The sequence below is a fragment of the Cygnus olor genome, chromosome 15 (assembly GCF_009769625.2).
Source record: "Cygnus olor isolate bCygOlo1 chromosome 15, bCygOlo1.pri.v2, whole genome shotgun sequence".
Taxonomy (NCBI): Eukaryota; Metazoa; Chordata; class Aves; order Anseriformes; family Anatidae; genus Cygnus; species Cygnus olor.
The window spans coordinates 5,827,400-5,853,602 of record NC_049183.1 but is presented as its reverse complement, the minus strand read 5'-3'; the positions used below and the strand labels follow the sequence as shown (position 1 = coordinate 5,853,602).

The 26,203-nt window shown below is 40.3% G+C and overlaps 1 protein-coding gene across 15 annotated transcripts in view; it reads left to right on the top strand.

Moving 5' to 3' along the window:
- Positions 1-26,203, top strand: part of DNAAF8 (dynein axonemal assembly factor 8) — a 104,878-nt gene that overhangs the window by 4,589 nt on the left and 74,086 nt on the right. For 10 of the 15 annotated variants that reach the window (XR_005824515.1, XM_040574218.1, XM_040574219.1 and 7 more), the window contains 8 exons: positions 1,072-1,569; positions 3,983-4,079; positions 4,499-4,637; positions 5,476-5,622; positions 6,435-6,500; positions 8,620-8,985; positions 10,566-10,743; positions 25,235-25,426. Coding sequence is in view for 14 of the 15 variants with exons in the window: in XM_040574218.1 (XP_040430152.1) it covers positions 1,072-1,569; positions 3,983-4,079; positions 4,499-4,637; positions 5,476-5,622; positions 6,435-6,500; positions 8,620-8,985; positions 10,566-10,743; positions 25,235-25,426 (1,683 nt within the window). In the remaining variant the exon portion in view is untranslated. Of the gene's footprint in view, positions 1-1,071; positions 1,570-2,241; positions 2,413-3,982; positions 4,080-4,498; positions 4,638-5,051; positions 5,169-5,475; positions 5,623-6,434; positions 6,501-8,619; positions 8,986-10,565; positions 10,744-25,234; positions 25,427-26,203 lie in introns of those variants that run through there. The other 5 variants (XM_040574222.1, XM_040574220.1, XM_040574228.1 and 2 more) reach the window with 4 other exon arrangements.

Below are 26,203 nucleotides of genomic sequence, written 5' to 3'. Positions count from 1 at the left end.
ACCTATTTGGCTGAATAGTATGACAGAAGAACATAGTCCCCAGTACCTTCTCCCATTGGAAATTAGGTCTTTTTTTCCATATATAGTGACCCTTTTAAGCTTTCTCTGCTTGTGTGCTTTCAGACTTTTTTTTTTGGTCCCATCATCTCGTTTTTATTATTTTCCTTTTATCTTTTTTTAAGACTATGGCACACCTTAGATCCTAGTGATGTGTATCCAATCTTTTCTTTGTTAAAATACCAGCCTTTTCTTTACTTGTGGTCCTGTCTCTCAAGAAATCTTTCAGTCTCTTCTAAATCTAATGAATCTTGTTATGGTTAATGTACGTCATGGTGCATATGGCGTGGGAAGGCATGGTTTGTCACGTGATAACAGGTGCCCAGTTTCTAGTCAGAAAGACCATGCAAGTATTTATGGGTTGGCGATAACACAGAGTCCTTAAGGCAGACGATGCTGCTTGCTGAGTCTGTGGATTTGTCTATAATAAGCTCAGTACTGGAATGTTACCTGCAGCTCAGCTGAAGCCACAGCACAGCTGTGTGTTAACAGTAGTGCTGTGTAATGGCTTCTAAGTTTTAGACAGTTTGAAGTGGTTTCAGCCACCAGTACCTAGAAAAAGTGGAATTCCTAATGGCAGTGTACTAAGGAGGGTGAATAGGGAGTTCAGCCCTTGTACCAGTGTTCTGAGATAAAATGATTACATTGCATCTGCACTGATGAAGACTAGGTGTCATAAGAAGCTGGAAGAGGAGCCAGCTGACCTTATCTTGTCCCAGAAGGACTAACTTACTGTGCTGCTTTATCCCCATTCATTTATCTCGGTGTAAGAAGTGGCATATAATGAGCAGATGTAAGGTAAGTTAATTTCAAGGGTGCTTAGCACATCCTGAAGCTATAGTCTTTGCAAAGTAAACAGTCTTACTGTTTTCTGTGATGGATGTGGTGTGTGCTGCTACCAGATGGTGTCTGAGTTGGAGTTGCTATCTGCCAGTCACTTTGTTTTGGTTTATTGTCAGCTTCTATAGCTCAGGGAGATATGACTGTGCATGTGTGTATTTCCTCTACCTGTAGCAAGTAAAGGAAACAGAAAGATATCCATGGGAGATCTGGAATGGAGATCTGAAAAGTTCTGGCTTTCAGAAAAAAACAGATGGTGCCCAAGTTAGTGAAAGAGAACATGTACTGGTGATTAAAGATGAGACTTCCAGTCTTGCCAGCCACGCTGAAGAAATTCCAGGCCAAAAGGGAGCTGTTTTTTTTGAAGAACCTCTTTCAGATTCCACAGATGGACTTGAAGAGAAAGAGCTGGGCAGGCAACAGGCCAAGGAAAGAGTGAACTCTTGGCTTAATACAGCATCGTTAGTGGAAGAGCTGGGCAGTAAAAAAGAGAGAAGAAAGCTGATAAAGACAAAGATACTCTCAAAAATATATCTAGAGCCATCACCAGGCCACCCAGAGCTAAATGTCAAGCCTCCTTCCCATGGCATGAGCAACAGTCTAGAAAGAAGTGTTAAGGAAGAAACTTCTACAGCTGACCACCTTCAAGAACAAACCCATCTGTCCTTGCAGGTGAGCGGCCCAAGCGAGCGGTTTCAGAGTGCTGTTCATGGGGTAGAAGGGCTAGGGCATTGGTTGCATAATCCTACTAAAATACAGAACCAAAATGCTGAATTCTGCACGTGCCACAGCATTTTTCTTTGCTGTTGTCCTGAATTTGAGTTTTGTTGGGTCGTATGCGATACAAACTGCTAAGAAGCTTCTCTTTGTCTTGTGGAGCTGCCCTTGACCGTCTGTAATGGTAGCAAAAGTCACTGGTCAGCGGGATGGTTTGAGCTCTCATTCAGGAACACCAGCCACTGCAGCTGTCCCTGGGGAGGCAAGGGATCTCTTCTGTTTGCAGGCTTTACGTTAAAACAGTGAGCTTTCTGGCCTTCCAGTATCTCGTCTCTTCTGCAGCAGTGTGGTAATGCTGCAGGTGAGAAGAGAGCAGTCAGGGTTCCTGAGATCTTCACTCTTAAAAAATAAAAAACAAAACCATAACCTTTTGATGTTGGAGCTCTGCTAGTACAGGCAAAGAGTGACAGTGCTTACCTTTCTTTCTGCATTGTGCTGAATCATTTAATCATGCCATTATTGGAGGGTTTTTTATTTTTCAAGTGGTTTTAGGTTTAATTCCCACCTCACTTAGCGCAAGTCAGTTGCTCTGTTACTTGGAGAGGCGTGGTTTTTGCCTCCAGAACATGTTTGATATCACTGACATCAGTGAACTGAAGCCTGATGCTTTTGTGTGTGTTCTGAGACCAGGCTCAGTGTATTCTCACTTCACAACAGTGAGGGCAAAGCTGTATCCTTTGCATGCGTGGTGTATATGTTTAGATTTGAAGTCTGATTGCTACTTCCCAGCTCAGCAAGGTACCTCAATTTGTCAATTAAAATAGTTAAAACTACTATGTTTGGAATCAGAAGAAATTCCATTAGTTCATTTGAGAAATATTTTTTTCTTCCTTAATGAATATTTAAGTCCGTTTCTGTGTTTGGAATTTAATCCTGTATATCTTCATTTCTTACTGTTCTGTACCCTTACAATACCTTACGATAGTCTCATTCTTATTAAAGCTTAGGAGGATAAAGATTTACTACTGCAAGTTAGATGATAATGTGGTCTTTTTATTATAATAGTTGATATTCAAGCAGTATTGTTGAAAAAGCTGAGTATCAGTTGCATCATAGCGTAAAAGCACGTGTGGTCTCTCCCTCCAGGCTGTCTGATAAAACAGCACCTGTACTGAACCGTGATGCGGTTCTCTTGGTAGTGAGCTCCGCTGTCAGTCAGTCACTCTTCCAGACCAATACATCTCAATGTTGGTGTTGAACCAAGATTAGCTTATGGCGATGTGAGAGACTTAAGCCTGTGGCTATCATCAGCTGTGGCCTGTAATATTAGAATAGATCTGATCATGGTTCAGCTATGCACGAAGATTTCTTGCTCTGGAAAGAGCGAGAATCGACTCTTGATTGGGAGGGGCAAATGACTGAGGTTTTTACAAGGTGAAGCTGTTTTCAAGGCTGGTTCTGCTTTTCTAAAGTCCATAAACAGTCACACAAAACACCCGTTAATTGTAGTTGTGACATAAAAAGAAATTGGCTGTCTATTATGACAATTTAAAAAATTAGAAATACTTTTGAGTTCTGGTGCTTCAGACCAGATTGGCATATCTTATTTTAAATGAAACTTTACATTAAATATTCAGAGGGGAAAGCAGGCAGTGTCTGAAATGCCTGGGAGCCTTTGTCATCACAAACTGGTTCTCATACCTACGTGAGCGGTGTGCACAGTGAGCGTATCTTCAGCCAGTGTACGTGTGATTTGTGCTAACAAAATTGATGATCCCGTCTTCAGTTTGGGATAAACAGCTGTGAGATCCCAGCTGATGCTGACTGGCCTTGTCAGACCATCTTTTAGCCTGTTTCACTATCTACAGTGGTTTTCTATAGCCTGTATCAAAGGCATTCATGATTCTCAGAGAAGAAGCCTCAACGGATGTGGATGAGGCAGCTGAATAGAAGCAGTATCCAAAGAGATAAATACATCCTGTTCTTTACAGCACTTCCTTGTGGATCTGTGTAACAAAGCAAGTTAGGGGGAGTGTCAGGGACCTCATCTTTCTAAGATGGTTGAAAGGGAGAGGAAAATAGTACTTGGAGGGGTGGACAGAGGACTGTCTCTTTGTCGGTCATGCCGACTGTTGAGGCTCGTGCTTAAGCAGCTGTATCCAGAGTGACCCACTGGTTCATCTACTAGCAGGTGACAGTGGGGCAATGCTGGGGATACGTACGGTGAAATTCTGTGTCGCTTCTGTGTTAATGTATGGCAGAAGAATCAGAGGGAGTTACCACAAAGTGTGCGAGTCAAAGGAACTCTTACTTAGTAGCAATTTTTTGGTGGTGAATTTTCCATCACAGTTTGGTTCTCTTCTTTCAGAATATTGAGAAATGGGACCTAGACAAGATTCTTGAGGAGCAGAAGCAGCAGAAAGATAGCACTCATGCAGAATTTGCCATCTCCTCAGCAGATCATGGTAATACTGCTAAATTAGTACCAACTTTGCTGAAAACATGTACAAATAAAGAAAACTTAGCTTCATATGTTCAAGTCATTCCTGCAGCATCTTCTTGAATGTTGAGATCATGGTAGCCTTTTGAATGCCTCTTTAAAACATATTATTTTTTTAACTAATTAGCTTCCCTTAAGATTGTCTTGCTTTTGTAGCTTGCAAAAAGTGCTTTGTAGCCTCTCATAGCCTAAGAGTGAATCAGGGGCAAGACAGATAAAGGTTTGGAGTGCATTTAGTCAGAGGCAGACATCAATAGTATTTTTATCATTCCTGTTCTGACAGGCTGTAGAGGAAGGTGTGCTGTTACAATGGGGAAAGGGTCTTCTGCCACTGGATCACCCAATATACCACAAATGGTGATTTTTGTTGTTGTTGTCTCATAGAGACCTTCAGGTGTAGATCTGAACATCAGCTCATGGAAAAACTAGGAGAGCTGTGTGGCAGGCAGTCCAGGACAACATCTTCATGCTGCAGGAGGCCATCAACCAAGATCTCCTTTCAAGAAGAGCAAGAGAATAGGAAGTAGGTCCTTTACTCCAATTGTTATGTACAGCAGGTAGTTGCAATTGGCGGTAGAGATGCTTGGAAACTCATGGTGTTCTCTAGGTGCTTTTCTCTGTAGCCTCTGCAGAAAGCTTGTGTTGTTGTCGGAATATGTTGTAGTGGCGTTAAAAGACAAAGACTTGGCCATTCATGTACATTTAATAATTAACAGGCGGTATCCTGCCACCTGAGCCTTCTCTACCAGTTCTGTTTAGATCTTGTCAGACTTGAGGTGGATGGGAAAGGAAGGGGAACAAGGCTGAACAAATGATCATGGCCATGTTTTTTTGTCATTTAGGTTAATTTTAAGGCTTGCGGTTTCTCTTACTGGTCCTGATTTAGCTAAAATACTAATTTAAATACTAATGTCGCTAAAAGTCTCCTTGCTGACAGCAGGAAGAGCTATGAAGATTACTTGTATTTTTTTATGCTCTGAAGGATAAAATGGACTTGCTGAAGGAGGCAGAGAGGAAAAAGGGGCCTGTTTTTGCTGATTGACACTGGGATCTTGTAAGTTATTTGGTACAGTAACTGCCTGTCAATTGACAACATCAGTTGTTAATTTGACTACATCAGTTTTTAAGAACTAAATATCCCTCATTATGCTGCCTGTGACCTGTATTCCTGGTGGGGAGCTGAATCTTTGAGTTGAGCTCTGGAAGGTGGTGGATAGCAGGCAAAAGCAGAGTTTGAATTGGTGCAGTAGCCAAGCACAAAGCTTCTTTCACAGTCCAGTTTCAATCATAATCTGTGCCCTGCAGGATTTCCCCTCTGGATATGGGAGAGGATGTGTTAAAACAATGTTTTCTGTACTTAGGGATGTTGCCTTCCTATCATCTTCACCAAGTTCTCTGACGATGGACACGATGAGATTACCGTGCCTGCCAGAGCCTCAAACTGTGTACATTGATTTAAGAGATGCTAAACCACAGAAGTCAGTAACGTTCCATGATGAGAACCAAAGGTAAATTCTGGCTTTACTGTTTGAAGTCAATAACAAAGTGGGAAGCTGGAAGGAACCTTCTCTCTGCACCTCATACTTGAGAAATAAGCTTTTAAAGTTTTCTTGCACGCCTCTGTGACCTTAATAGGAAGGCATAGCCCATAGCTGAGCATGAAAGTATTTTGAGGAGAGGATAACTTGTCTCAGAACGTGTAAAGGTGTAGGGATGCAGGCAGCACAGAAGGGACATGCAAATCATCCCTGGAATAACATTTAGAAAGCTTCCTATCTGTGAAGGAGTGGGCAGTGATTGCAAAGCAATGCTTGCAGCTGTCTGTTGGAATTGGGCTAGCATTTGACAGCACTGTGTATGAAATGGACTTCCTTGACTACATTCCTGGCAAGCAACTGTAGATGATTTCTCAGTCTCCTGTGTGATAAGAGGGCTCTATATAGTCTATAGGAGGCTTGGTTCTTCTCAGTCTGCAACAGATTCTGGCAGATGTGTCCTTTCTTCAGAACTAACGGTGTCTTGCTTCCTTCTCAAGATGCATGCTTACTGCAGCAAGAGACTGAAGAAAACAGTCACCACAAACCTTGTTAATAAACAGCAGAGTGCAGCTAACACATTGTGATCTAGAATTGCTTGAGGAGTGTTTGCTTTTTTTTGCCTTGCTGGAGTAATAGTGTGAAGAGCTATCCATAAGACCTAGAGGTCTGCCCTATAAGTGTCCTGTTTTTCCTAACAGCTCTAAATTTGCATCTTAGAATTGACTGAAATCTAACACGCAGTTTGAATGAAGTTAAGTAACGCTATCTAATTTATTTCATAGCGCAGGCGACAGCTCCACTGAAGAAGAAGAGACTGTGACAATTAAGGACCAGACAGAAAGGAGAATGTAAGATTCTTTACCTTGACCCTAATTCATGTGTTACAAAATTAAAATAATTCCCCTAAGAGTGATTAGAGCGAGAGCTCACATACTGAAATGTCTCCATTCCTGATTTTCACAGCAAAAGCGCCCAACCTAATAACAAAAGTGTTTCAGTTTGGACCCAGATCTCTGTTGCATGGTAAAGATATTGAAGTTAGAAACTGATTGGTGTGAGATGGTATAGCACCATGCTACTTTACAGCTGTGTGGCAGTGGCATAAAAGACAGAGTAGACATGGCTTTTTCTCCAGACACGTTTAAGTGACATGAGAACTGCTTTTAAATGACTTGGAAGCAAAGAAGCAAACTTTGAAAATGTTATAGCAAATTGACTCAGACAAGCCTTTATTTTTAGCAGTAATAAAATAGGCTAGAATGCATGTTGACTTAAAGGGAATATTGAATACATTATGTGGGCACAGATGCTCACATTTCTCCTTAATTGTTTAGGGGGGTGTGTGTGTATATATATAGTCATGGAATCCTAAACCGGAGATTCTTCAATAGGCACAGATGCTAGCCTTTTCCTGTTACTAAACTTAGGACTTGATTCATACCCATAGGTTTTTAGACATCCATTTAATGTGAAACAGGTATGTCAAGTTTTAAACATCTTACTGTATTTATCTTCTGTATTATATTTAGAAACCTGATGCATGTAAGTTCACTTTATAGCAGTACAGAGGACAGGCAGAACACTTTGTATTGTTGTGCCAGCCAATTACTCTTATTCTTTTTTAATAGTCTAAAAGAATAAATGACTTGGCAAGGAACAGAGCTGAATACTCAGCGTAACTTATGACATCTAATCCAAAACCATCAGAAAATGGGGATGAGATGATGCTTGGGGAACTCGCTGTCACTGAGGCAAATGCAGAAGTTGCATCAGTGTAAATCTGCTGTGATGGAGAACAGAGCTTAGCTGAGTGGATTTTGATTTGTTTTAATGGTGTTAAAGTAAATACACAAAAGAAACATGGCAAACATTATTCAGTTCTGTTTCTAAATAAGAAAGCCTCGTGGTCTCAGCAGTGCAAGATCTTGATCTCATTTGCATGGGTTCAGTGCCATTTTCACTTTTACCTGGATGGAGCTACTAAACAGGGCTATGTATGCCGTAGCACAATATACCTACATGTTAAGGCCTTGGAGGGATAATCTTATAGTCTTAAGATCTCCAGGCACTTTGTTAGCATGGAAAATACACTGTTGGTTTATTGCCAGAGTGGTCAGATGTTTCAGTGCCAGTATCACAGCTGTCAATGTAAATGTTGATCTGGTGGTTCTGGATTGGTTGATGTGATGGCAGAAGTGAGATCCTTACAGAGGAAGAATACTCTCCATCTGGATTTTCTTTGTTCCAAGAAGCACGTTTAGTTTGGATTAGTAGAGTGCTATGATGCTGTGTACTCAAACACACCAGCTAACTGCAACATCAATATCTAACTGGAGTAATCTGTCACTTAGTCCATGTACTGTTCAGCTACTACTAAAACAAGGTATATTTGCTACAGAGGAGTCTTCCTGTAGCAGATAACCTGGGAGCCTCATCACTGAATGGAACTGCAAGACAGAATAACCATATCTGCTTACGATGTCACGAGGGGACATTTCACAGCAGAATACAATCAAAATATTGTACTACTGACAGTACGGCAGTCACAATAACTTGGAGGCATAGGTGAAATGAAGCTAAACACTCACAAGTCCTAAGAGTTATCAGAACTTTATCAGAACGCTTCCTCTATGTATTTGAGTCCCGGTACCCATATCCGAAGAGGGCAAAAATCTGCAGACCTGATTTCCATGCCAATATCACACTTATTCAGGGCTCTTCTAGTAGTTAGCTGTCTCTTCTGCCCGAAATCCAGAAGAGGTAAGAAATTCCCAGTAAGATCGGATTCACATTCTGTCACTGTGCTGTTTGTTACCTGCATGCTGGTGCTGTTTTTATCAACAGCTATTAATCTGTGTAGATGTCCAGTCTTTGTTTTGAGCTGTTACTCATGAGAAGTTGTTCAGAGCATAAATTTATTCATGTAATGCTCTATCTTGATTAAATCATTTTTTTATTCCTCTGCAGGAGCAATTGCTCAGGGAAAAGCTTGCTACTGCAACAACTCCGTACAGCCCGTAAAAAAGCCTTAGAGCTTCTTCATGACGCAGCTACCCCAGCTGAAAGACTCAGAGGCACAAAACAAGATCCAGAAAGTCTGGAAGAGATGGGTGCCTCTAAACTCAGTCAAAAACAATATAGTAAATTGAGACAAGAGACAAACAAGGTGATTTCTAGGAAATTGAGACTGCAGCCAGAGAACAGAAATGCCCCCTTGTCAAGCCAGGGGAGCAATGGAGCTGACATAGAAAGAAAAAGCCAAGTGGAAGCTGAGAGCGTTCAACATTCAGGAAACGTTCTGGAGTCTCCTCTACCCACGACAGAATTGCCAAGGTATCGCACAAGAGAAGTCACCAGTGGTTTTGATTAGGGCTTATCTAATTGTGTAAGATTAAAGAACATGGCTTATCTGGTATGTAAGTTGGAGCAAAAGGATGTCTGGTTCTCTTACCTAGAAAGATGGCCAAACTTGGCAGCTGTTGCTTAACATTTTAGAGGCTGCCAGACTTAGTAGATCAGAGAATTGGCCTAGGATTAGACATGGTTTACTGTGGCACTTCTGACATGGTGAATTTAGACGTTTTCTTTAGTCTGGATTATAGGTAGGAGAGTAACAGTATTGATCGCCTGTATGAAGAACAAAGCTGAAATTTGCTGTGCATAGCATCATAGAAAATAAGTCAGGAAGGGTCTGTCTTCCTGTACCAATATTGGGAGAGTTATCATCTAATCCTTTCCTGTATCTTTTTTTTATTTCCCCTGAACAAAGCAATTCTCACTTTGTCATCAAGAAAAGAGCAAGAGCTCAGTGGGGCAAAGTATAACCATGAGGAGCTGTTTTTACCACAGGAGTTCCTTGGAAAGCTAGAAGAGAGAAATAACAATGGTAACAATTGAGGAAATTGGAGAGTTTTCTCCAGTTACTTGGGCTTCTGCCTCCTTAGGCTTAATGAAGTGTATTCTGTGTAAGATCTAATTTTAAAAGTGAAATCAGGTGGGCACCTTGTGCATGTGCCCAGCTATTTGGGAGAACTCCATTATACTGACTTATCAAAAGCTATATTCTGCCTGCTATTTTCAGGGTGAAATTTAACATTTTGACTTTGACATATGAGCCCTTGGAAAAAAGGAGAATCTGCCTGCTCCAGAGACTATTACTTTTTCAGTTGTCTACCCTATCACTTAAACACTTCAGTTGGCATGTACTAGTTTTAAATGGCAGATGGTTGGTTGTGGGTTATTCCTCCAAGAAGCTCCTGATACTAAAGCTCACTGCTTCCATCAGTTCTATAAAAACTCCATTTTGTCTACCTGTTAGCCTGCCGCATAGATGGCAGACTGTAGCTTGGCAAGAATCTGGGTTATTGTTGTTGCTGAATTGTTGCTCACGTTGATTTTAACATATTTCAGTTTTCTTTCTTGCTATTCTAATTGAGTCACCTGGGGCTTGAAGGATTGTGAAGAAATTGAACTTCATGTTTGCTGTGGAAATGGCAGATGAAATCTTTCTCAAAATATAGAAAGATGGAAGGTCTTGCTTCAGGGGGAACTTGCCACTATTATAGCAGATAGGAAAGGAAATGGCTGGAAGGCTGAGTATTTTGGTGTGGAGAAAGGGAATGAAGTCTCAAACAAGCCTCTGCTAAATGGCATGTTTTGGTCTCCAAACAGATTGTCACCGCTTATCAGAAGTTTGAGGTCTGCTCCTCTTCTTTGTTATTTTAGAGAGAGATGATTTCACCCAATGACAAGTTCCTGTGTCCCCCACAAATACCATAAGCGCTTTCTAAATCTATTTTAGCCTTTCACGTCATGATCCACCCTCAAGTGTATGGTATAAACATAAGAATAAGAAATGCAAACAGATGAACAAGCATGTCTTTTCTCCCAAGTAAAAAGTTAAAGCAAAAAAGAATGTGTATATTTTTCAGGACAGAAGAAAGTAAGATAGAACTATCTCAAAAGGAAGAACAGATGAAAGAGAAACACAGGAGACACAGATTCCAGGAGCAGCTGGAGAGATTGCAGCCTCATCAGTCAGTTACTGGAAAGCAGCCCATGGCAGAGAAAACACCGGTTTTGTTCCACATGGTTAGTAGTTCAGCACAGGACTGTCCATTTTGGAATGGCTTCCTGGCCAAACGTGGAAGTGGTTGTAGAAGAAAAGTCATTTTCATTACATCATTTTAAACCTGTTTGCTGTGGAGCAGCACTACCTGGATAGATGAGCAGTCCTACAGCTCTTCTCCCACGTTACTTATGTTTTACTCTCCTTCCCTGTAAGGGGAGTGTTCCCTGTACAGCTGCCCACCAGACTTGATGTATGGGGTCATAACAGAAATCCTAACTTGAAGTCGGAGGGCTCAGTGTCACTTACTTCCCTGGAGCCAGACTTTTTTTTAATACCTTTAGAAAAAGTGAAACACTTTCACTGTTGTACTTCTAAAGCAAAGCCTATTCTGAGTCCTGTCTGGTTGTTTGCCCCTAGAAACTGTTTCAGTTTTGTGGGTGTGTGTGAATAAGTAGTTGTTGAGGATTGTGATTTTAATAATAGATCTTGCTCTTGGCTGAAGTTCTGATTACGGGAGCATGAAATTAATCCTGATTTTTTTTTTCCCCAAACCTAAAGTATGGCTCAGAGGACAGGGTACTTTTTCCTTCTGAGATGATTTGTGTACGTAGTCTTAATTTATCCTTGCACTGATTTCAGTGGGTGCAATGCTAGCTGAAAAGGTAAGAGGAGATAAACTCTAGAACTTGTCTGTGATTACTTTGTGATGATTTTTCTGGGCCAGTAGCAATAACAAAGCTCTCTTGTCAGTACAAAAGGTGATAGACCTTACAGCCCTAACCTCGGGAATGGACCATTTGGATGTGCTTGTTTTGTAATGAACTGAATGCCATATTTCTGCAGATTAAAAGCTCATTTTTTTCCCCACATTGGATTAATCACTGTCAAGAAGTACAGGACTAACAAACTGACGGGTGAATTTCCCCTCTATCAGCCTGCTTTGGAATAGACTGCACAGAGCTGTTCCCTTAGCTCCTTCAGTCCCTGGTGTAAAGGTTGTGATTCTAGTCTTCAGACTTGCTTCTTTCTCAGTCTGCCAGGAGGTGCTACCAGATTCCAGTTAGCCCTTATTAAAATGCAGACACTTTCTCATCAGAAATATACTTGAGCTTTGCTAACTCACTCCTTGCAGTGCACTAAGTGATTGCTGGATTGTGTTGTATCCTCGTCATTTCCCATATTTGCTGCACGGAAGCCAATGTAATGAAGACGAAGGCCTGGTAATGTGGTTTCTCTCAAGTACAGCTCAGAGTATATCTGCACTGTAGTCCTGCTGTCACCAAATCACCGAGTAAATACACCCGTAGTCACGTTACTGCCAGCTAGCCAATGTGGTGTGGTCATTAGCATAAGCTAACCAGCTCAGAATTTGCTCGAGTTCTGAGGCCTGTAGAAACTAGCTGGCAGCTGGGGTAACTGGTACCTAAACTAACTGACAGGCTGCTTGGGGGGGGGAAACCTGCCCAAACTTACAAGGCACTGTTTATAGTAACGGAATCGGTATAACCCATAATGTTTTATTACCACTTCTTCGTACTGCAGCTTTGCTCTTAGTTCTTCAGAAATACTCATTATTAAAATTAAGAATGAAAAATAGATCAGCATCATCCATCAAATACAAGCCATTTATAAGATTACTTGAAATTCATTCTGACAGCACCGGTTTTTGTCTTTGAATTAGAACAGGTTTTCTCTCCTTTCTTTTTTCTTCTGCACATAGGAAGGCAGAAAAACTTGAATGTTTTGACGTTTAAAACTAAAGGAGTGTAATTTGGCAGCTGTGTTGCTCAGTGAAACTATCTAATATCTATATATAAACATGTATACTCAAAGAACAAACCACAATGTTTGACAGAGTAGAATACTTTGAAACTTGTTTTAAAGTCCTTTGTTTTGGCAATGATAGGTGTCGAGATCTGGAACGCTTGTCATGGTTTCCAGAATTCCTCTGACCATTTTTAATGTACATAAATAATTGAATTGAATAATAATCAGAGGGGAAGTTTAGAAACTCTGTAGTTACTGTAGCTGATGTGCTTGGAAAGAATTGTAACTATAATGCAGCTTTTTTAAAATTTTTACATTAGAGTTCTTGTCTAAAATTTGAAAGCAGTGAAATTCAGATTTAATATTACTGTCTCTTTCTTAACCTAGTTCAGTCAAATTCTGTACTCAACTTCGCTCTGTGGGATGCACTAATATAAATGAGAACCAGGTTTGGGAAGAACACTTGCAAAACTGCACAGGTAACTTAAGATGCTGAGAACTAACTTTCAGAGGTATTTCAGCATCTAAAGAAGGGGCTGATATCCAATCGTATTTTCCAGACAAGCAAGTACCAAGTTCCCATGGAAATCAGTGGGCTCATTCTACAAATTCTGCCTGTCATTCGGATTCCTAGTCACGTGGGGTACTTTCTGCAATCTGAACCAACTCTTATTTTCAAAAATGCATGGAAGAGCCTGATTTCTCCCACTTCCACCCCTCCATTCACCTCTACTACTCAAATTTTCAGTGAAACTTAAGACTGGCATAAGTAGATTTCTCCCAAAAACAGGCCCCTTAGCCACATTTTAACCTTTGGATCTAGTTCAGAACTGATTTAAGCATCTGCAGCTCTGCTGAAAGCCAGCTGAGTGATGTAATCCATGTTGTAAGGTCAGGTTGAATTAATAGCTTAAAGTAACGTGCAGGTTTTGTTTCAGTATTTGAGCAGAGCATTATTGACAAGGGAGATGGAGAAGGAGTGCTCTACAGCATGTAAAACAGTTAAATGAAAGATGTAAAATGAAATGGGTTTGACCTGTCATTTAATTGATGTTGTCTGGTATGATAGAGTGACTTAGTACTGATGTTTATTTCTGTATTACATTGACATTAGATCCAGATAATAGTTGCTACTTTTGCTGGGCTCACAACTGATTTTTGTGTCAAGGAGCAGCACAAGCTACTGTGTAAAGGAAGACGAGACCAGAGCTAAAGGTGCCAGCAAGGCAGGCAGGGGCAGAGACCTCACCAGCAAGGAGTGCAGTCCCACAGTGCCCAGGCAAGAAAAGCAGAGCAGGTCCAGTGAGGGTAACCAGTTACCAAGTCTCTGGTGGTGAGGTAGGTCCAAGATCAAGGTGAGAAAGTCAAGTCAGGGTCAGGATTGCGTCCAGTGATGGTAAACTGGGTCAGCCAACAGGCAGCGATTATGCGGTAAGTCTGTAGTGATGAAGCATGTGGCCAGGCGCAGGTATAGCTGCAGTGTGGCTTGGTCAAGGACCAAGGGCAAGTGTCTCAGCTTAAATGCAGTTCCCAAGCAAAGGGGCAAGAGGCTTCATGCAGCTTTTTTCATGTCAGCGGCATGTGAAGTTACACAGCTGTGCTGTGTCAGAATTGGCCTTGAACCCAGGCAGCTAAACCACTGCAGGGGGTGGTGTTCATGGCCCTGATACTTTACATCCAGATACTTTACATCCTGATATGGATTTAATTTAACAGACAGCAAATGTCAGTTAGCTTTATGAAACGTTTATTATTAGGACACAAAGGTTGTTTTCCAATGGGGGCTTCAGCTTGATTCTTTGTTTACCTCTATTGCTTTATCATGGTATGGCAGAACAAGATAGTGCAGTTTGAAAGCTATTAGGAACCACCTTGTTACCAGTACGTTTTAAGCACTGTTTTATCTACCTTGTACAGTCAAACTGTTTGGAAAATGAATGCATTGACTCATACTGAGACATCTAATTTTTCTTGGCTACACATTCACTTTGGCTAACCTTGTGCTAGTAATTATATTACTATGATCATCGTCTTATTGCAGCTTAGCTTTACAGCTGGCTTACTAAACAAAAACAGTCGGGCGTGCAACCGAGTCATTCTAGCTTAACAAATATATTATGCAGACAATTGCTTTCCAACCTGCAGACATAAGACTTTATAACCTTTCTGTTAAAATTGGCAGGCTTGTGGTTTTTTATATTAATATATCCTTGATTCAGCTCACTGATGTCAGGTAAAATTCTTAGACCAGAAGATTTTCTGCTTGCATTCCCACAAAGCTAAACTTAAAGTACTATGTTCAAAACCGTCCTTGACCTTTTACTGCCTTACTCTCCTTTGGATCTGATGTGACTTTCACAGGAAAATCTCTGAAAAAATTCCTGGGTCTTAGCAACCATCAGGAGTGGTGCTGAAGTATTGTATGTTTAGATACTGTGACAGTTACCCTGGGCTAGCACAGTATGACTGAAAGTAGAGGTTGATTTTCCAAAATCTCTAGAAATATTTTTAGTTCAATTACTGGTCCTATGTGTTTTTTTATGTAGAAGATGCCTTGATCTGCACAGTTTTCAGTGAATTGCTTTGATTCTTCACCTGTCTTACTAAAATAGGTGTCTGTGACTTTCATTACTATTGTAGAAGAGTCTTGATCTTTTTAATGCAGTAGTGTGACAACACTGGAAACTGCCTTTTTCTTGCATCGTACCTGAGCACAAAGAGTTGCTGAAAGAAATTGACTGCGGGTTCCAGGGTCCCAACCTAACCGTTTACCAGCTGGACTATACTACTTTGGCGTCTCACCAACTCAGTTGTATATCTGCTTATGTGAATATGCTTAGGTGATGTCCTAAGCAGTATTTAAAAGTTCTGTTTCTATCACTGTGGAAGAGGCATAAATGAAAAAGAATAAGATTTCTGCAGGTTATGAAATTAAACAGATAAAGCTATGTAATTTCATACACTTGCTTCAGAGCAGGGCCATGCTGACCAAAGAGAAATGAAGGTGAAATTCACGTCTCAGTAGAAAGATCATACCAGAACCCGATCCACCAGTTATGAAAGGAATAGTTTTTATGCTGGTTCTGCACGGAAATGCCAGTTTTTCTCCAACAAAGTGGTACCATATACATATTTGGAGAAATCAAGGAAAACTTATCTTATTTCAGTTACAATTATCTTGTCACACAGTAACCGAACTTTGCTGTATCTGTGTTACTCTGAAACTAATCTTGCAATGTTAAATCTCCTTGTGACCAAGTGTTGTTTTCATTTATGCAGGACCGCAGCAGCTACTACATTTGCACCTGTGTGAAGGTAACAAACCAACATTCAGCCCTTACTATTTTACTATAGCTTAAAACAATTAATTTTAAAAATTGCAAAATATTTCATACTCAACCTTTTTCTGGCATCAGAGCTGAATTTGGCTTGTCCTTCACTCTAGGTCTTCTCACTCTCTTGCTCTGACTCTGTCTGGGGTTGTGGCCAGCAGTGATGTGCCAAACAGCCAGCAGATGGCCCCTGAATTCCTCCCTTTTTGTACAGTGCGGTATTTAATGAGTTCCTGGAGCAAGATTAAAATCTCTTGTACTTAATGAACCTGCTGCCTCAACTCAAGAAAGGCTTAAAAATAAACTAAAGCAATTAGAGATGATGTAGTTAAATTTAGCTTGCAGAAACAGAAGGCCAAGGTTCCTGTTTGTACCACCAGTCCAGCACACAGGATTCAGAATAGCATGGAAGTTCCCAAGAAAATGTTTTTCTATCAAAGGCAACTGTTAGCTGGCACAGGGCCTGTATTTCTGGCCTCCTCTTCATCTTCCCACATGGTACCAGAGTAGGAAAATGGGAGGGATTGTTGGCAGAGTATTTCATGCTTAGGTTGAGTTCAACTGATTTATGGTCCCCTTGGTTGTGGTTAACAAGCTAGAGGAACTAAGGCTGCTACTGCCTCTGCCACGGCCCTGGATGTCACAGATGCATCCTGAGGATTTGCCTTAACAGGCAAAGCAGAGAATCTAGGCCTTAAAAGTCTGTCAAACAACTTCCTTTCTACAAGCATTCTGCTTGCTTGTTCTTTGTGTTCTCAGACTAATAGATGTTACTGGAAGTGTGTGCTTTGGCACGCTTTGGGCACAGATAAACGCAAGTCAGGAACCTTACATCCTGATAACTCTCCCAGTAGTTCTGTGCATGCAGCAAGAGCAGTTAAAAATGACATACACTAATCCTGCTTTAATAACCTGTTGTCTGCTTCAGCAGGTTTCTTAGCCACATTGCTGCATCTGTGCTCAGAACCAGGAGATGCTCATTCTATACTGAACACAGCAGGACTAACAAAATGCCGTAGAGAACTTCTTTCCATTTAAATATCCACACAGAGACCCGGTCTGGTTGTTTAGCAGGGGCTTCCACCTTTGTCCACTGTACTTACCAGCTATGGAATGAGTGGGACAATCAGGTCTTTTCAAAGATGAGATTTAGTGCTGTTTCTATGATGGGAGTTTGAAATGGCCATAGGGAAATGTGAAATATTTAGTCCTTTTATTCCCTGACACATCTTGGAGGCAATTAAAATGAGTTTAGGCTTATTGAATATACTTATGCATGATTTTGACAGATGGGAACATTCATTGTTGCTCCTTAAGGGAAAGGTTAATATAAGTAAAAAGAATATAGTTTCCAGAATTACGTGCGTGAACTTGCTGCCAGTAGAGGTCCTAAACACTCCTCTGTTCACATTAGAAGAATGGTTCAGATTAAACTTGAAGAGAAGACAATAGAGTAAAATGTCCATGGGCTAATATTTATTTCTCATTTAGAAGAGGACAGGAGGGGAGAGAGCTTTTTTTGTACCTTGTGTCTCCTCAGGCCTTGCTCTTTGGTAGTTCCTGTGTTTGTTGGCAGAAGGACTAGCTACGATAAGGTTGCAATGCATATGAACAAGTGCCAGTCAAATTTACTTATGTAAAGAAATACTTTCTGCCATGCACATCTTTCCTGGAACTCTCAACTCTTGGCCTTACCTCATGGTTGAGATCTGTGAGACTATTTGTAGATGAAAGGAGGTTGAATGTGGCCTTCTGCTCTTCTAAGGGGGCTGTTCAGGCATGTCTGACACAGCTATAATGCTATTGTTAAAGAAGCTTTACAGTTTAAACTGTATTCCTAGTTTTTCCTCATGCCCGCTTGTTTAGCATCATGACTTTGGTTGGACTACGGCTTTGAATCTTGACACGTTGGGGGGATAAGCTTGGTTACAGCTTGTAAACACTTTATTACAGAAATAATTATAGAAACATTATCCTTAGTGGCAGGGCTATTGAAAGGAATTCAAGGCTTAGTCTGAAATTACTAAGTGGAAGAATCTTATGGTTAGCTTTATTTTAAAAACATAAAGCTCTGTCCAGCAATGTGCCAAGCACTTCGAGTTCCCACAAGATTCGTTGGAGATTGTAAGCACTTAGCATTTCTCAAAATCACAGATAACCCATATTTACTGCCTAGAGAATTCAGAGGTCCAAAGAGTTGTATGCATAGTATTTTGCAGCTGGACACAAGATCACACAGCCTGTATGACAAGCTGGACACAATCCATTTATGAACTGGCAGCCGAGAGGTTGAAGAGCAGGCCACTTTAGCTCTGGTAAAATGTCTGGATAAATCAGCTGAGCTTTCAGCAAACCAGCAATGCTGCAATATGCTGTATGGATAGTCCAAACCAGAACCTGTTATCACGCTCGCTCTGCAGGGTGGCTAAGCTCACTCTGAGTTTGGGCATGACACTGCCTCTCAGCATGTCTTTTTCCTATGTCGATTAGAGAGTTGCCCTAATCAGGGACTTGGCAACATCACAGTGGAAGGGACTTAAGTACTACAACTGTAAGAGCTGTAGGACTCAAAAGAGACTGCATAGTTAGCTCCCCACTTTTTTTTTCCTGTAGGATTTCTGTCGAGTTTCAGAGAAATATATGACAAGATAAATAGTTTTTTTAATAGAAAAAAAAAAATGGCTTTACCTAACTTGATAAGCATATGATCAATTTCTTAGAGTATCAAGCTACTTGTGCCCTTTAGGAGTATTTAAAGCCAGCTGGGAACAGTTGTGAAATACCAGCCTAGTTTTCAGATGGCTGAGGACCGATTCCATGCTCTATCACAGGTTTTCGAAGTGACTGTATACAATTTCCTTCCCTGCTGCAGGTATGGAAATCACAGCATATTTCATTTGTGAGACAGTTATGAAATGAGCTGAAGAACAATAGAAGGTAGAGATACTACTGCTTGGATTTTAGACATGATGCTGTTTCAGTAATGTTTAAAAAAAGTTTTCTTAATCTTTCTTTGTAATTTTACTCTTCCTCTTCAGAGTGTTTTACAGGCTTTTGATATTTAATTCAGTTAGAGGGGATCTAGGATAAGGAAATGTTTTACTCACCTTGCAGTTTCATAGAGAAATAATCCAGAGCCAAGACTAAGGCACAAGTTCCTAATTCCCAGTACTGTGTTCACATGAAATGTGTAAGTAATTTAACTTCTCTTACATATTTCAGCTGCTGCTTGTCAACCAGGAGTAAAAACTCAGTACAGCAGGAGCTTTTTGTTATATGTGCATAGAATACCAGCACAATGAGGTTCTGAATCCCTCCAAGCCGAAGTGTTACTGTAATGTAAACACCAATCATGGAGAAGGCACTTCTCATTTTTAATGATTGCCTCAGAAAGCAAACAAAATCAAATGGGATTCAATGCTACTTTGATTTAAATTTTAGTGCAATTTTCAGAGTGTTTCTTTGTTTACCTGAGGAGTTGAGTCTTTGACAGAAAATTTTCCCACTTCCAGCAAATGAAGAAGAAATTGTGTGTAAAACAGCTGCTTCTTGCATGTTATTTTTGCTAGTTACTTGAATGTTTTTAGCTGCATTCAGACTTGTGTAAACTGAGGCTATTTGGCAACAATTTTTCTTGAATATCTTTAGGTGAAAAATAACCATTTAAAAACACTTTTGATTAGTTAATATGCTTCATAACCACACAAACATTGTGTTCTCATGAACATTAGAATTATGTTGCAATTGGTCCTCAGTCAGCTGAAAACTAGGCTGGTATTTGACATGTACTCCTAGCTGGCTTTAAATATTACTTAGAACATTCTATGTGCTAATGAAGTATTTCAGGGAGCAATTCTATCAAGGAAGTCATAGTTGCTCTGACTGTGCTTTCCCCATCACTGCTGACCGATAGATGTTCTTGTTTCATTCATCCTATTCCGATCTAGTGATCTCAGAGTGACTAGAAAGATGTTGTCCAAGAGAGACCATTACCTGGCTGTGTAAGACTCTCAGACAGTGATAATGTTCCCAACCCAGGACATAGCAAGAAATCCCAGTAAGTCTCACACTGGCATATACGAGAGACAGTGTGACGAGGGCAGTGCTGTGTACTTGCATTAGGAGTACTTGGCAGCACAGGCAAAAGTTGAGCAGGTTAGGACAGAGAGCATACCTTAAGGTACAAGATTCTTATTTAGGACCAAATGCTTGATGCTGTGGACTTGTCCTGTTCACTGCAGACAACAACAAGAAAGTACATTGAATTTTGGGCCAAAAATACTTTTCTGTCTGTGTGATCCTGAATGATCACACGGTGTCTCTCTAATGTATTCTTTGGGCCATGTCCTTGACTCTCCTGCCAGAAGGGTTATATATTTTTTGGTAGCACAGATGAGCTGTTAATTCTAGTGAAGCAGCTGAAAAATTCCTTATAGGGGAATATAGGATGGGATAGGATGAAAAGGGATTGTAGAACAATGACATATCCCAACCTGGAAATGTAACTGATCCTACCTATCACTGACTGACTGCCAGAGCTGTGGTGGATATAAAGCTACTTTAGATTGCATTTGAGGTTGACAATGCTCAGATGGCAGCAACAAGAAAAGGTATACAAAGTGAATTTTTCTATTCTTGGTTCCTGTGCCAAGCAGAGCTCAGTTCCTTCCTGTGTGTCATCTCTGAACTGCATTCCTATGCTCAGTAATTGCTGGCGGTGAGCTGACATTTCACTCTGACACTTACCCTCTTCGTGCTCCAGCAGAGGTGCTGGCTAGCTTTAGCACCTCCATGATGCCAAGGATGGATAAGTGGCTCATTCTGAATCAGAAGAGATTATATTCTCATGACAAAGATTAAGAATAATTGTCCACAACATGAAAATAATTTTCAGCAAATAAATTTTCTTTATTATTCTTATTTTTTTAACTTAACCTCACAAGATATGTAGTGCCCTATCTGGAGAACTACCAAGTTCATAGCAAATAATGCCTGTTTCTCAGCTCTTTGAGTTCCTGCAATCTTACTCTGGGAGAGTTATCTGCTTTGGAGGATTGTATCTCCTCCATTTTAGCAATCTGAAGCTCAGTTCAAATTAAAAAAAAAATTCAACAATATCTTGCTACCATTATATTTTTCAGGTCCATAACCTCAGCATGTTTGATATTCAGAAAGCCGTTTGTGCTATATAGAGTGAATCTAGTACAAAAATGCATTAACAGAAAGACCATTCAGACCATTAACATCAATCATACTCTCCTTTTTATTATTAAATGTTGCCTTTCTAATTACAGTATGTTCTGCCAGTTGCATACAGGAAATGCAGATACTTTCTGCATTCTTATCTGTTGCTCCCACTTTGCAATGATAAAGCAGTTCTTTGAATAGTTTCACGGTTTATTCCACGATCTAATGTGGAATTTCAGATAATCTAGCAGATGGCATTGTCATCATTTTTCCTTCCCTACAGAATGAAAATGAACAAACACTTGACATTTCCAATATGGCTTCATCTAATGCAAGAATTTTTAGAAGCCATGAAAGTGTTATCTGCTTTGGTTTGGGGAGAGGGGCACAAATGTTAAATGTATCCCAACTATCTACTGTCCTACATTAGCAACATGACTGCATGGAAAATAAATTTATCACCACATAATCAGCATGCTTGTGTTTTGTACTGTGAGCTGTGCCTCCAGCAAAGCATGAACATGCAATGCTAGAGCTATTTCAGCATAAGAGTATAGAATTTTCATTAGAGAAATTAGCTAGAGCTGCTAAAGTACCTAGAAATCAGTTCACATTTACAAACGTACAGCAGATGCATCATTTGGCAGAAGATTTCTGCAGTCAGTAATTTGCCATTCATCAGGGATTGCCTCTGAAATCTGCGATCCAAGCTAGGGTGCGGATGACATAGAAGGATAAATTTAGACATGGTTGAAAACAATTATTTTGATTAAGCCTACAGCCAATGAGAGTAAGATTCTTCCTATTCCTCCCCTTCCCCCTCATTCACCTCCTCCAGTAAAGAAGGAGGAGACTCAGTAAGTATAACTTATATGCTTTACATGCAGCAGATGCTTTCATTTAGCTCTCCATGCTATAGAGTCTGTTCAGCATAGTAGAGAGTTTATTTTGATTGAACACGATGCCTTGCTTCAGCATTAGCATCAGTTTAGTTTGTATTGGAAAAAAAAAAAATGCTAGAAGGAAAATGCTGAAGTTTTCTTTATTTGCAAAAGTGAGGCTGTATCTGTAAAAAGTTTGCTTCTCCTTGACCTACTCTTCCACTGGGAGATAACCCTCAGCCTGGGTGAGCTGATTCTGATGAGAAATACTGACTGCTTTCTTGGATCTGTGCAGTGGAGGAAACTTTCCGAACACGTAATGTAGAGTGTTTTTCAAACAGCAGTTGGATGGCAATCACTTTCACTTGCTATCGGCCTTATACCTAGCTGGGAGCCAGCAGCAAAGTTCTTAGCTGGCCCCCTTGGCTCCTGAGCTGCTGCTCTGTCATTCCAGCCTCTAACAGCTTTGATAATCTTTCCCAGTTCTAGGGCAACAGAGCTGTTTGTCCAAGGCAGTGTGCAGGCATAGTAAAAGCAATGCCAACTAGTCTTTTCAAAAACCATCAACAAAAGCATCATTTAACCAATTAGAGCTATTTTATTAGAAACAAAATGACATTAGTCTTGGCTGACAAACTTGTATCCACTAAGCTTCAGCTTGCTGTGATTATAAACAGCTCTGATTTAAAAAGGCAGATCTGTGCAGATCCCTTTGAATTATTTTTTTTTTGTAACCGAAAGCTAGAAGATATAGTATCCATAAGGCATCTTTCAATTAATTTCTCCTTCTTTCTTTTCAGTGTGGATTTGGGGGTAGGTTGTTTAATTTTTTTATGTATATATTTAATGTGACCTATAGACATGTTCTTCCTTGGTCGCTCAGGGCGGCCAGTGCTTCTGCTTGCACTGTTTTTGTGTCACAGTGGAGAAATGTGGCCAGAACTGGGTGTGGAAGGGTGGATGGAAAATCAAGCTGAAGGGTTGTAAGCTGCAATGTTGTAAACTATAATTGCAAAATAAAATAGCAAGCACTTTGGAAATAAGAAATTTTATCTTATTTACTCTATAGTAATTGCTGGTACTTGAGTACAATCAGCTGCAAGCCTGTCTGTGATTGACAGCACAATTCTAGCCAGAGCAACCGAAAATAGCTCAGGATTTCAGTCATTTTTATCTTTTTACAATCTAATACTGTCACAAAAGTCAGTGTAGCATGTAGGGAAATTGGACTCTCTTTGTAGGTAGACTAGGTAAATTGGACAATGCTGAGCAAAGGCATGCTAAGAAAGCACTGAGTGTAGCTGACTTCAGCAGTTATTGCCTGGAATTAAACAGGATTAGCTCCTTTTCATTTTTTTGTTCATTAGCCTTAGTATTTCTGCAGTTAGTTAAATTCTTCTTTGCCTTTGTTGGGTAAGGAGGCTGACAGAGGAAGAAAAGGGCAAAGAGCAATGTTCAAAGCCTCATTCGCTCTCAGGAAGAACCTTAACAAATGGAGAAGTGAAATTCTTTTCTGAGCTTGGTCAGAAAACTTATGGAGCCCTCCCATGCCGCTGGGCCAAGTAGATTTGGAAAAGTTTAAAATTCCTTGCTTAAGGAATAGGTCCTGGTTTAATCTTTAGCTCTCGAGTTACCTCCAGCCATTGATTGCACTCCCCATACGGTTGCTGAGAGAGGAAGAAAGAATCACGTCTCCAAACGGGCTATAGAAGAAGGTCATATTTTTCTGAAAGTCTCCAAGTTTCTTTTCAGGCCTCTTCACTGGAGAATTAAGATGGTAGTGTCAAAGCCGTGTTAGCTCCCCAGGACTACAGTAACATTAGTACTGCAGATCCGCAGTATCAGAAGATTTTGCATGACTATTTTTCCTTTATTACTAATTGCACTTTTTATTTGGTGCTTGTAGGCAGTGCTGTGTCTGTGGCAGCTACCTTAGCAGCAAAATAACTGAGCAACACAGTAGATCTGCTTGTGGCTTTGTATTTATGGTTTGTTTTTTTTGAAAACCATTTTAAGGAATCCTGTGTTTTGAGGACAGGCACAAAAGTCAAGCTACATTAACTTGTCAAGTGGATTAGTCATTAAACACCTTTGTGAATGTTTTAATTCAGAATTAAAGTGGCTTTAATTGGATTTAGCTGATTTTGCTTCCAAAGTACATTCAGGTAAATCAAATTAAGGTTAATTCAGTGTAAAGGCATGGGCAGACATCCTCATTAAGGGTTACTTGGAGCAACTGGAAACAACTGCCCAGCTGCTCCTCAACACCCTTCTGTTCTCATTGTGCTCCTCCTGTGTTCCTACAGCTCAGCTCACAGAAAGGGGAGCCTGCTAGCCTCGTACTACAGTAGGTCACTTCAGATTAATTCTGCCCACCTTAATTAGCAGTCTAGTCTGTTGGCTGATTGCACTGACGTGCACAGGAAGTGCAGTCTTGTTGCGCTTTGCAGACTCTGAAGTGCTGAGCATAGCCTTCATCTGATGCTGGAACTAGTAGCTTGGAAATAACACCACAGTAAACAGCTCCAGCTATTTGTAAATGAATGTGTGGCTAAGCCTGTAGAATACATGCTCTCAGGATGCCTTGGGGGGGGCCCTTAGGGTCCTTATTCAAGGATCATACCTGTTGAGGAACAATACTCAAATGTGTACTGGATAATCTTTATGATTTTAGGGACTAGTTTCCTAATTTACAGAAGAAATGTCAGGGACAGCAGACTGAATATAGATAGGAATAGCAAGCCAGCTAATAATTACAGCATCTTTGGAGAAACAGAAGAGATCCCTTAAACTATAATCCCACAATTCAAGGTTGGGGTTCTTTGTTAAAGAACAGGTCTCTTCAAGGAGATGGATTTGCATCCTAAATAACCAAGTATCAATACTAAAGTAAAAGACAGGTGATGAATTCACTTAAATGTATCATCATCTGTGAATGAGGTATGTAGATGAAGCAGAAAAGAATGAAAGTTTTGACATTTCTGCTATGCTTGCCTTGAAGGTGTTCATTGATTATTTTTTTTAAAAAATAACACAATCTTAAAGAATACTAAGTAAATCTGATCATGCTATATCCAGCTGTGACCACATAATCTTCCATTTACCAAGCAGTATTAGGCTAAATGAAGACCCAGGTGACAGCTCTCCAAGAAAAACTGAAGTACTCCAGAATGTGTCACTGATATAATGACCTAGCTTTTATGGCTCCCACTTTCTCTCTAATAAATGCTCACTAGATATTAATTGTCCCTCCTGTGATAGCAATGAATATAATTCATTCGTGACGATGAACACGGTTCCAGTAATCCAAATGATGTTCTTTTTCCTACTTTTTTTTTTGACAGGAAGCCTCTTATTTGCCAGATATTGACACATTACCTAGATCAGCCACTATGAAAAATGAGGTTCTGCTTATGACAATTTGGCTGTCAAGTTGTGGCCAGGTATCTACAGATCAGTGCAGTGGGCAGGTGCCTAACATAGTGCTGAGAGCAGCCGACATCTACAATGCCCTTGTGACGTGGCTTCTGTCTCTGGTGAGTACATGCAGTGACTGCACAAAAGAAGGTTCTGCATGATTAAGGGTGTGCTTTTCCCTCCAGTGAATAGGTTCTTGAAATCGCTTTCCTCCAACAGCTACAAAACAGTGGCTACACAAAGGGGAAATTATGTCCTAACTTGTCTTTAAATGCAAGATTTGCTGGATTGTGCCTGTAGTTTACAAAGAGCATGGCAGAGAAGGTAAAAATAAATAAATGTATTAATTTAAAAAAAATAGTGAGGCAGACTCAAAGTAATCAAAAGTGACTAGTGAAAGCAGAGGGCTAAGTATTATACTTTGTCCGCAGCAAAACGGAGACATTTTCATCCATTCACTTGTCTCGACGCTTCTATTGAAGAACAAATCCTTTCTGATAGCCAAGAGGGCAATAAACAAGTGTTGGTGTGTTTTGTCTTAGTTGTCCTTTGGATCACACCTTTTCCCCTCTAAAGAAACCTTCACTCTTCCCATTCATCTGATGCTACCCTTTTCCTCTAAGGAAAACGGGAAGTATTTTTTCTTTCCTCCCATCCTGCATGTTGGCATTATTTTCCCTTGTTAAAGCTGTTGGCATACCTATCCATGCGCTCAACGTAAATTTCACCGTGAGTGGACAGCATGCACAAGGCTTTTAAATCACTTAAACTCCACTTAAACAGTATTAATTGTTAATGATGTTCATGCTTCCATTAAAACATTGCCAACGTTCCTTAATGTTAGTTCAGTGCTAATGAAAATTGCCACTTGAACAACCCCAGAGTCTGAATCTTCC